We start from the raw sequence: 11,854 nt of genomic DNA, 5'->3' as shown, positions 1-11,854 counted from the left end.
GTTGTCAATTAACTGACCAATTTTCAATGTTGTGTGTAGAACGATAGAAAAAGTTTGGAGGAATTTAAATTGAGGTTGATATTTGTAATGAACGTGGAACGTTTAAGACGGGTTTTAGAGTAGGCCGTTTGTAATTGTCATAACAATATTTATTGCAGCGCAATGTATCTATTACACCTTGTCCATTATGTATTGTTAAATAGAACATGTTTTACTATATATATAATATAACATATTTATACTGATATTATAAATAGATAATACATTCTGTCGCTTTTGAACTAAAACTATTGTACTGTTAAATCGCATTTTCTTTCTTTGTACTTACCCTTTTCCTCTCTTCTCTTTTCTTCTTCCTGACGTTTTACTGGGTCCATCATATTTACTATATATGTGTATGTATTATTTGTAATAATAAATGGTTTATTAATTTATTTATATATTATATTTGATATTCTTATGTAATTTTTGTTTTTTTATTGTATTTATTATTTTATTGTATTTATTAGTTATATAATAATGTAAGTTTTTGTATTTTATGCACGTAAAAATTATTAAATTATTTTTGCGCCACCTACCCACTTCTATCTGTTTTTCTTTAATCAAAGGTTGTCTGTAAGAGATTGCTCTACCGAAAGGACCGTCTTTTGTACCTTTATGTGTATTTTTTATCTATACTTTATGCTATTGTATTTCACTTGAATTTTCTAATTATTATTGTATATTATTGTTTTTGGTGCAATAAAGAGTTAAGTAAAATAAATAAATAAATAAAATAAGTCTACCAAGTAGATTTTAATAAGTGAAAAGCGTTTTAAACGTTTATTTAACTACAAAATTTATATTAGAATTGATAATATGCCCTGTAACTAAGAACGACTATTGTGGATAAGGTGTAGTGGTACTCGTGTCATAATATTTATAAGATTAAAACAAACTTTGTTTGCTGAAACGATGTGATACCAAAATTTGCTGTGGGTGTGCAGTTGTCATCATCATCATTCACAGGTGATAGTTGCCGTGTTTTAGTGCCTGATGCAACGGCCATGTAGGTACAATACCCAATCAAACTGTACCTTGTTTCACTGACATAAGGTTTAGTTTGATTAATTTACGTACATACAAACCGTATACCACATGTTGAACATGAAACTAATTTTTGTAAAGCACAACGGTTGTGAGTAATATGTAGATGTTTGTATTCAATACGCCAGCATACTCGGCTATGTTATGAGATCTTATTTATGTACTCATATTTCGTCTCTTATGGGATATTTTTTTAACAGTGCGTATAATTTTTTTTTATCTAATAATTGTAGGTGTTTTATTAACAGAATTATTAATGAAATATCTACAAATTGTTTCAACTTGTACAGTGTATTAATAATTTATGTGTAATTAGATTTCACTTCATACACTTGCAACGGTGTGACTCATATGTGATTGATTCTATTCGTTTACTGATCATTTATCTTTAGTATTTTAAATAAAAAAAAAAATAATTTTTTAATTAATTTTGAGTTATCATCCATTTTAATTTGTAACGGATGAAGATATATATTTTTATTCGCAGTGTTAGAAAGTCTTGTTAAAATTAAATTAATTAAAAATAAATGTGAAAAGCCTCCGCCATTTAGTTTTAAGTGTAATAACTTTTCCACGCCATATATAACTACAGCTGTTATTCGTAATGTTAACACCTTTAAGTAAAAAACGCGGGATTTTATTTATACCTTTTTTTTTTTTGGTAGTAGTAGTAAAGAATTCGAATTTACAATTTTCTTTTTTTTATAATAGAACTGTAAATTAATAAACAAAGCGCGCCTTTTGATGCTGCTATTGCTTATGGCATTTTAATGTTTTAAAAAGTATCGGTTTATACGCAAAAACCACATACATAAGGACATTTTACTTGTAAACAGCATATTCGAATTCTTATTCAACATTGATGTGTCATATTAATTTCTATGTCAATAATAAATACAACAGCCAGTTTTGTGTTTTATTTCTCTTATATGAATGTATCTAGATAAATTGTTTTACTATATACATTATTTCCAGAACTATATATGAAAATTTATCCTACTACAATTATTATATTCGATTGCTATCTTGTAACCCTATTGCGGTATATAAAAATCGCGATTAAAAAACAGGAGTTGGTCGTAAAAGCGTGAAAATTTGAATTTGTATGTATTTTTCAATGCTAAGTCATAATAAAATAAAAAAAAAAATTGTCAACAAATAAAAATAAAATATTTAGAGGTGGGTCACCCTCATCATTGAGGGGTATGAAAAATAGATGTTGGCCGATTCTCAGACCTACCCGATATGCACACAAAATTTCATAAAAATCGGTAAAGCCGTTTCGGAGGAGTTTGGTAACAAACACAGCGACACAAGAATTTTATATATTAGTAATAATAAAATTTTGCCTAAAATAATCTAATATGCAGGGTGAAATAGAAAACTGTGAGTTCAAACATATTTTTCTAAACATGGATCGAATAACGTAATAGAATTTATGACCTTCCATACGAATTGTGTATGAATACATTATAAGGTTTTAAGGATGTTAAACACATTAATTGATTTTCCTCTATATTATCCCAGTTTTTTTTAATCAATGACAACGGAATGGTATCCCCACCCGCGCTATCGGTATACACCGGCGGGGCACCATTGAAGGATGATAGGTGAGGATGAAGTAGGTCAGTTAGCCCATCGTGACGAATTCAACAAGAATTGTTCACGATGGTTTCCAGGGGGAACCACGTGGAGGTCGACCTAATAAGGCATATTGCTAACAATGGGGCTATCAAACTCCATTGCTAACAATCCCTTTCCCCCAATATGAGCCCGGTTAGGTGTTGCAAATTACAAACATACTAATCATACGTTTATATAATACATTACGTATAGTTAATTACATGATAAAATATATAGTAACGATAATCAATTAATACCCATTGATAAAAACTTTATAACAAGGCGATAGATGTAATTGTGCGTCATTTAATTAACACAAGGTTTAAAATGTTTTTTACCAGAGGGAGACTTTTTTTTTTTTTTTTTTTTACAACACGGGGCAAACGAGCATGCGGCTCACCTGATGGTAAGTGACTACCGCCGCCCATGATCACCCACAACACCAGCGGCATTGCAGGTGTGCTGCCGGCCTTTTAAAAAGGAATATACTCTTTTCTTGAAGGTTATGTTGTCGTATCGGTTCGGAAATACTGCTGCTGGAAGTTGATTCCAAAGAATGGTTGTGCGTGGAAGAAAGTGCCTTGAAAAACGCACGGTGGAAGACCGCCACTCGTCCAGATGATTGGGATGAAACTTTAGTTTGTGGCGGGTTGTACGGTGGTGAAAATCAGCAGCAGGTATCAATCCGAACAATTCCTCAGAACACTCCCCATGATAAATTCGGTAGAAGATGCACAGAGATGCAACATCTCTGCGCAGTTTCAGTGGGTCGAGTCGGACAGTAAGGCGTTGACTATCGATAATTCGAGCCGCCCGACTTTGAATGCGGTCTAACGGAAGGAGTTGGTACTGTGGCGCTCCTGCCCACAGGTGAGAACAGTATTCCATATGCGGCCTGACTTGGGCTTTATATAATTTCAGGCGGTGTTCTGGCATGAAATATCGTCTCACCCTATTGAGTACTCCTAACTTTTTGGAAGCTATCTTAGCCTTCTCCTCCAGATGACCGCAAAACTGGACGTCGCAAGATATATCAACGCCCAGAATTCCTAGACTCGACTTTTTATCAAGGGAAGTGCCCTGAAAGTGAGGAGATTCTTTTTTGCGGTAAACGCGCAGACTTGTGTCTTTTTGGGGTTAAATTGGACAAGATTTTGTTCACCCCAGATCGAAACTTGATGGAGTGAAGTTTCGATTTCAGACACAAGTCTATTCCGGCACTCATCGGTATGTGCCCGCGAGATCTTTGCATGACCGGTATATAATGTATCTCCTGTACTGTCGTCTGCATAGCAATGAATATTACTTATCTGTAACATATCATTGATATGCAGAAGAAACAGAGTCTGAGATAGTACACAGCCTTGCGGGACACCAGCATTCAAAGGTTTTAAATCAGAGCATGCTCCGTCGACTACGACTTTAATGCTACGTTCCTTGAGAAAACTGGCGACCCAAATGCACAGTCTCGCAGGCAACCCAAATGAAGGTAGCTTTGAAAGCAGCGCTCTATGCCACACCCGATCAAAGGCTTTCGCGATATCCAGACTAACTGCTAAGGCCTCTCCCTTACTCTCGATTGCCACTGCCCATCGGTGTGTTAAGTAAGCTAAAAGATCACCAGCCGAACGTCCCTGTCGAAAGCCGTACTGGCGATCACAGATCAGCTGGTGCTCTTCTAGGTACCGGAGCAGTTGACGGTTAATGATGGATTCCATAACCTTCGAGAATAAGGAAGTGATAGCTATGGGCCTATAGTTAGCTGGATCTGAGCGATCTCCCTTTTAGGGATCGGATGCACCAGAGCAGTCTTCCAAAACTTTGGGACTATGCCCGATGAGTAGCTAAGCCGAAAAAGACGCGTAAGAACCGGAGCCAACTCTGGTGCGCACGTCCTAAGCACAATTGGAGGAATACCATCGGGCCCACTCGACTTATGGATTTCGAGGGAGAAAAGTGCTCTACGCACTGAGCTATGCGTGAATTTAATGTCAGGCATAGAGCTCCTACAACACGTGATGGTCGGTGGTGATTTCATCCCGTCATCCAATGTCGAGTTTGACGCAAAGATGGATCCAAGAAGATCGGCCTTTTCCTTAGCGTTCTGGGCCAACGAGTCATCCTCCCTGCGCAATGGTGGAAAAGATGACTTACAGAAATTCCCTTGTGCAGCTTTGGCAAGAGACCAGAAAGCTCGAGTCCCAGAGGGCAAACTAGCCAATCTCTTGCCAATTCTACTGATATGCTCTGACTTCGCTGTGGCTATAACTCTTTTGAAAGACCTAGAGGCAGAGTTATACTTCTTTTTGAGAGCACTGGTGTTAGGATCTCGCGACGCCACACCTTTAGCCCAGGTTAGGAAGCACTCCTGTTTCAGACGAGATGCTGTTCTACAAGAGGCTCCATACCAGGGCTGGGATTTCCCGCCGACGGGCACCACAGAGTTAGGAATAAATAATTCCATTCCCTGAAGCACCACATCAGCAATGGAATCGGCAATGGCGTCAGGATCATCCAGTGTGAAGCAAACCCGCCTCCATGGGTAAGATGCGAAAAAAATCCGCATCTCATCCCAGTCCGCTGACCTGTAGTGCCAGACACGACGTCTACCCGTGGAACGTGGTGGAATCGGACTCATGAGAGGCACCTCGCTCCGCACCAGACTGTGATCCGACGATCCAAGCGGAGCTTCGACGGAAATCACATAGTTGTCTGGGTGGGTGGTCAGCAGAAGGTCCAACAGTGAAGGTGAATGGTCCAACACATCAGGTATTCGCGTAGGCGAGGAAACAAGCTGCGTCAGACCATAAGCCAAAGCAAAGTCATGAACAGATCTTCCCGCATAGTCGGTTGTACGTGAACCAAGCCATTCGGTATGGTGGGCATTAAAATCGCCAAGAATCACGACTTCAGCGTACTGACAGCGTAGAGACTGTACAAAAGTCGATTGCTTGGGTACCTCTGTCCCATTGGTGTTTCAACCGTGAAGCAGTTGTGCTTGCATGGCTGTTTCGGTTTGAAGGGTGGGATATGGCGTGAGTTTACAGGGTACAGAGGAATAACACCTGAGTCGTCAGGAATGGCAACACATGGGGGGTATCATGGGCGAAACAGTACATACTCTGTTATGTCCATGGTACTGCTCATGTCCATAGGCGACGGTTACCACTTTCCATCAGGTGGGCCGTCAGCTTGTTTGCCATTCTAAGTTGTATAAAAAAAAATGTTTAATCGTTTTTAGCTTTGTTTATTAGGTCCAGTTTCATTGGCAGCACACTATCTTATGATAATGATTTCAATCTACTCTGTATGCTATAATACATCCTCAAGATATGGTGCATTTGGCGTAATAGTACTGGAAATCTGTACAAGATAATTACAGTAGAGGAAAAGGGCTTGTTAGTAATGGTGTCTTATGACCTTATTGCTAGCAATATATCCTCTCAGGTCAACCTCCACGCAGTCACCTTTCTAAACCATCGTGGTCAATTCATGATGAATTCGTCACAATGGGCTGATTGATCTTTTTCATGTTTTTCACCTATCATCTCTCACTGGTGCCCTGCCAGCGTGTAACGATAGTTCAGGAGGGGTTACTATTTATTTGTTTATTTAACTCTTTATTGCACCATAAATAAAAATATACAATGACAAGTGAATAATTCAAGTGAAATATAGTAACATAAATACAGATTACATAAATACTATACCACTTCCACCCATAAAAAAAAAAAAACAATTACAGTCTTCAATTTTTTTTATTAAATAATACACATATTTAGTATATTTATTTATTATTATTCTCCGTGCACAGCCAAATGTAGAGTTGCTTTTTGTCTCGTTAGATTCGAGCCTCGGATTTAAAGCGTCATAATGCGTCGAAATACTGTTATATATTTTTGAACGCAGGCCATTTCACAATTTTTTTTTTAATATATATATAAATGTCAATCTTAAATGTTATTATATATTATTTAATTTTATATTTTGGAATCTAGTTGCAATTCAATAGCAAACATAGATCGGTAGCCGGCAGAGCTCCGTTAGAAAATATATATACATTTTACGTGGCTAAAACTATTATTACAAGATATATACAGAGTTATAGGAATATATGTGATTTGATGTATAATTATAATATATAATAATGTGTAATAACTACGCTTACTTCCTAGTTCCTAATTGTTCTATCAGACTAGATATTTTGTCGTGTTTTACTGTTTCTCGTAATGGACACTTGCTCTGAACGAATATTAGTGCGCTTCTATCCTTTTGTTCGAATGCCACTTGTGCTGCATCTTCGTAGAACCTGAAATTATCCAAAATTAGCCATTATCAATTATCAATAAAAAAATCTCTGAAAAAAAAAATAGATTTCAGATATATTTGCAAAATTAGTATGAAACTAATACGGGAATAAATCGTATAATTAAAAAAGAAACAGTAAAAAATAACAGCAGAGTCGAGAGCCTCCTGTTTTCAACTAACTTCAAGAAACGGAGTAGGTTCTCAATTTGTTACTTCATAACTCTCATTTATCAAGCGATTAGCATAATATTTTTTTTGTCTAAAAGGACATACTTTCAGATTGATCCCATTGACAACAATTTCATCAAAATCGGTTCAGTAGTTTGGTTTTTAAATCTGAATAACTTTGCCTGATAAAAGTCAGTGCTTTTTGTTTTGTAAAACGGAATCTATTATTTGAAGTTAGATACTGGGAACGTATAGCATAGACATGCGGGTACGAACACTGTCGAGACCAGAGATTAATTTTACAATTAATTTTAAGATTGTTTATAAGATTGTTATATTTTATAGAAATACCTAAAGTACTGAAAGCTATATTTATTATACAACTCATCTTTCTCTGTCACTTTGACTCAAAAATTTCTAGTAAAAAAACTTACTCTGCTTTTACGTAGTATTTCACTTTTATATCATCTCGGCACTTTGGCAAATACTTCAGGGCCTCATCGTTCTTTCCATGCTTGAGACAGGCGTCCACAAACGGCTCGTAACCGACTGGGGATTTCTTTGACTTCGAGAATCGTTCCAATTCGTCCCAGTCGTTTAGTTTTGCTAGTGTGAGGATACGCAGCCACCAGTACCTGCAGTGTGAATGGGTCTGATTAGATGTATTCATATTTGTTTAGACTCTTACAGTATAAACCAGGGATGGTAAATCTTAATCGGTACGATTGTATGTACCACTATTATTTAAAAAAAAAATCAACATTTATGACTCGAGATACTATTAAATAATGAAAAAAATTAATGCACAAAGAATAAAACAAAATGCAATTTACAAATCGAAATTTGTTATATTTTTTTTTATATTGAATGAAAATGGAGTAGTAACCCCGCCTGCGCTAATGGGATACGCTGGCGGGGCACCAGTGAAGGGTGATCGATGAGGATGAAAACACGCCAGTTAGCCCATCATGATGAATTCATCAGGTATTAATTATGATAGTTTCCAGGGGGAACCGCGAGGAGGTTGACGTGGTTGGATATATTGCTAGCAATGGGATTCTTAGTTTCCATTACTAACCATCCCTTTTCCCCCAAATTTGTTATATTGCTAGTTTATTGGTATGCCCCAATTATTTTGTCGCGTGACATTGGTTTATTGCCCCTCATTATAGACAGAACGGAATAAAAACTTCTCCAAATAATCATAATTTTTGCTTCATTTTTATAATTTGATAGTGGAATGATGATCATTAATTTCTATTTAAGAGCTGCGCTCTTGTCGATGGAATTCTTGTCACTCGTGTTATAACTAGTATAAAATAGGGTGAGAAGGGATTGTTAGTAATGCGGATTATCAGTTCCATTGCTAATAATATACCCTAACAGGTCGACCTCCCCGTGGTCTCCCCTGGAAACCATTGTGTTGAATTCCAAGTGTATTCATCACGATAGGCTAACTGATCTGCCTTTTCATCCTCACCTATCATCTATCACTGGTGCTCCGCCAGCGTATACCGCTAGCACAGGCGGGGTTACCATTTTATTATCATCCATTAAAAAAAATATACTAATATAAATTAAAAACTATTTTAAATGTTCTTAATTTTCTTTTGGAGGAAACAATAAAGAGTATCTATGTATCTATCGATAGCATTAGTAGTTGCTGATATACAAAGCCATGACGGATGGACGAGCAAAGTCGCATTATATAGGGTTCTATGTACCTGTAGTACGGAACCCTAAAAAGAAATAAAACTCTAAGATAATGATTACCTCTTATCCGGCATTTTGTATTCAGAGCGCAGTTTGTCAGCCAATTTCACTTCACCCTGTTCGAGCAACTTCTTGACAGTGTCATGCATCGAGAGCCCAATAAAGCTGGTACCATATGTCTCTTGCAGGCTCGATTGCTGTTTACAAAGCTTCCGCGCATCCTCACAAATTGATGCTCCTGCGGATGTTTGGAACAGAAATAAAATTAAATTACAAAAATATAAAAAAGCGCTATTAAAGAAAATTAGCATGATATCTTCGTAAGAGTAGACTATTAATAACATAAGCCTATTAGGTTTTCTGCCAAAAGTAGAATAATCAAGGATATTGATTTCCAGGCACGATGACCGGGTATAGATTAATTACAAGTATTCTTAATACATTAAAAAGATATAAAGCAACTATCTATGTATCGAGATTTTGCTTGCGAGCATTATATAGAGACATCATTATCTTTAGCTAGTTTTTATCCTAAACCATGAAGTCTATGTACAAAATTTCATTTAAGTGGATGAAATCAAGCATAATATGAGCAATAAACATTTTTATAAACTTTATATTCATAATATTGGCGTTGAATCAGAGGTATTCTAAAATTAAAATTTCAACTTGATATCACAGAGAAATTTTTGTTCTAAGGACTAATATGGAACTAAATTTTTAATAGATTTATAATAAAATTATTATACATTTAAAGTAAGAAAAAATAGTAACTTCGGAATGGCGGGAATTTACTGGGTACAGAGGAATGATATCCGAGTCCTCAGGAATGGCAACGCATGGGGGATATCATGGGCGAAACAGTATACTCTGTTATGTCCATGGTACTGCTCATGTCTATAGGCGACGGTTACCACTTTCCATCAGATGGGCCGTCAGCTTGTTTGCCATTCTAAGTTGTATAAAAAAAAAATTAAATTAAAATATTAGCTTAAGAGACAGGTTTAGAGAAACGACATCTTAGAATCGAGCTCATTGTTAGAGCAAGTACCTAAATCGTTCTTGCCCTTCTTGTAGCACTCCCGGGCGGATATGAGCGATGCTTCCGCGCTGCCCGGGTTGGTTTGCTCGACGGCGTCGCGGATGTGCGTGGCGGCCTGTCCGGGGAAGTCGTCCTCCTGTACGTATACTTTGCGCAGCGCCTCGCGGTTATGGCTCGCGCAGTACTTGATGTATAGCGCATGCGCGAGCGGGAAGTTGCGGATTGTTAGCTGGAATTGACAAACAAATATTATGATGGGTTCGATTCCCCGTCGGACCAATTGGTGCTAGTTATGCAGAAAGTCGCCCTCTTTTATGGGATGTTTATAAGAAATGGCTGTCTACTGTATAGCTAACTCCAAGTTAAGAAAGAAAATTTTCTGAATTTGTTTGGGTGTTCTGGCTCGTGCCCCCCATTTGCTCTAAATAATTATTTATTAGTCAAAATATTTGTTTCTCACTAATACATGATTAAACATCTAAACGAATTTGATAAAAGTTGGTATACTTAAAATATTTTTTAGATATATGCAAACTATATCTAAAAAAATATTTTAATTATTAAATTTTATCTAAAAAAATATTTTAATTATTAAATTTTATTATATATAAGATATAACTAGACTTAAAATTATTATATACTAGTTTTTATCTTTAGCCTCGTCTGCGTCAACGAGACAAAAATTTACCTATATCCTTCTCTATCCCATGTATACCAAATTTTCTAACTTTGTTTCCTATAATTATTAAAATTTGTAGTTTATAAAAAAATAGTACCTCGAATTCATGTTTCCCCATTTTTTCTTTTAGGTGCAACAGAACAATATAAATCAAATCAGTATCCCCACTGGCTGTGGCTTTCTGTAATGCTCTTGGACCTTCACCTAAAGTCAGTAAGAGTGGGACTTGAAGTTTGCTGTATGTTTCATATTCCAGAATCTGTAAAGAAATTATTATTATGAAAAAAGAAAACAAAAATAATTAAACGTTAGATATAATTTGTAACTCGTCAGCAAAAAGCCAACGTCACGCGGTGTTCCCAGGCGGTCACCCATCCAAGTACTGACCGCGCCCGACGTTGCTTAACTTCGGTGATCGGACGAGAACCGGTGTTTTCAACGTGGTATGGACGTTGGCGATAAAGTATTTATAATTATTCACTATATTCAGCCAGTGTGTAATATGAACACGATTTAAATAATAGGAAGAAAAAAAGAACCCAGGAAGCAACATAAAGTATCTATCAAAAAGTTATAATTTTAGTCACACAGCGTGTATATATATATGCTTGTTTAACAATTTTGTGGTATAAAAAAAAAAAAATAAGTATAGCCATCTGATTATGACAAAAATGTCTGGTATTGAAATAAAACAATTTTATATTTGGTAAATTTAGCATAACATGATTCAACTAATAGGGACTAAAAGTTCGTCACAAAAGGTAACTCAACCATTAAAAGCAAAAAGCCAACGTCACGCGGTGTTCCCAGGCGGTCACCCATCCAAGTACTGACCGCGCCCGACGTTGCTTAACTTCGGTGATCAGACGAGAACCGGTGTCTTCAACGTGGTATGGACGTTGGCAATAGAAACTCCAAAATTGTTTATTACATTGGGCTAATATGTCTTGTGTCTAATAATAATTTTATTAAGACACTAGTGTGTGCAACCTGATAAATACGGCAATTATTAAAGTAAAACAAGGCGATTTTTTACTCCAATAACATATTGTTACTATTGCATGCACCGTTTTTGTATATATATAAAAGTTCACACACTTTAAAAATTATAAAAATATTAAATAAAATTTATCCCTAAGGATATTTTATTTATTTTTTATTTATCGTTCATTTAAAGAGATATAGAGATTATAGAGATATAGATATTTTTATCGTTCATTTAAAGAGTACTTCAA

At 36.2% G+C, this 11,854-nt stretch overlaps 1 protein-coding gene and 2 non-coding genes across 4 annotated transcripts in view; all 3 read right to left on the bottom strand.

The window, feature by feature from the left end:
- Positions 1-6,492: 6,492 nt before the first annotated feature.
- Positions 6,493-11,854, bottom strand: part of LOC113519053 (vacuolar protein sorting-associated protein 16 homolog) — a 68,463-nt gene continuing 63,101 nt past the window's right edge. For both annotated transcript variants that reach the window (XM_052892543.1, XM_052892542.1), the window contains exons 11-15: positions 10,717-10,878; positions 9,950-10,169; positions 8,959-9,136; positions 7,620-7,820; positions 6,493-7,018 (exon numbers count right to left, since the gene is read on the bottom strand). In XM_052892543.1, the coding sequence (XP_052748503.1) occupies positions 6,874-7,018; positions 7,620-7,820; positions 8,959-9,136; positions 9,950-10,169; positions 10,717-10,878 (906 nt within the window). In that variant the 3' untranslated portion in view covers positions 6,493-6,873. The remainder of the gene's footprint in view (positions 7,019-7,619; positions 7,821-8,958; positions 9,137-9,949; positions 10,170-10,716; positions 10,879-11,854) is intronic.
- On the bottom strand, positions 10,958-11,076 carry LOC113519105 (5S ribosomal RNA). Its single transcript, XR_003402302.1, has one exon. It is a non-coding gene; the product is annotated as a 5S ribosomal RNA (ribosomal RNA).
- LOC128200165 (5S ribosomal RNA) lies at positions 11,405-11,523 on the bottom strand. Its single transcript, XR_008252574.1, has one exon. It is a non-coding gene; the product is annotated as a 5S ribosomal RNA (ribosomal RNA).

The sequence above is a fragment of the Galleria mellonella genome, unplaced genomic scaffold, assembly GCF_026898425.1.
Source record: "Galleria mellonella isolate WM207_F2 unplaced genomic scaffold, CSIRO_AGI_GalMel_v1 utg159, whole genome shotgun sequence".
NCBI lineage: Eukaryota > Metazoa > Arthropoda > Insecta > Lepidoptera > Pyralidae > Galleria > Galleria mellonella.
Note: the sequence above shows the minus strand (reverse complement) of the source record. Positions and strands in the feature narration are given on the sequence as shown.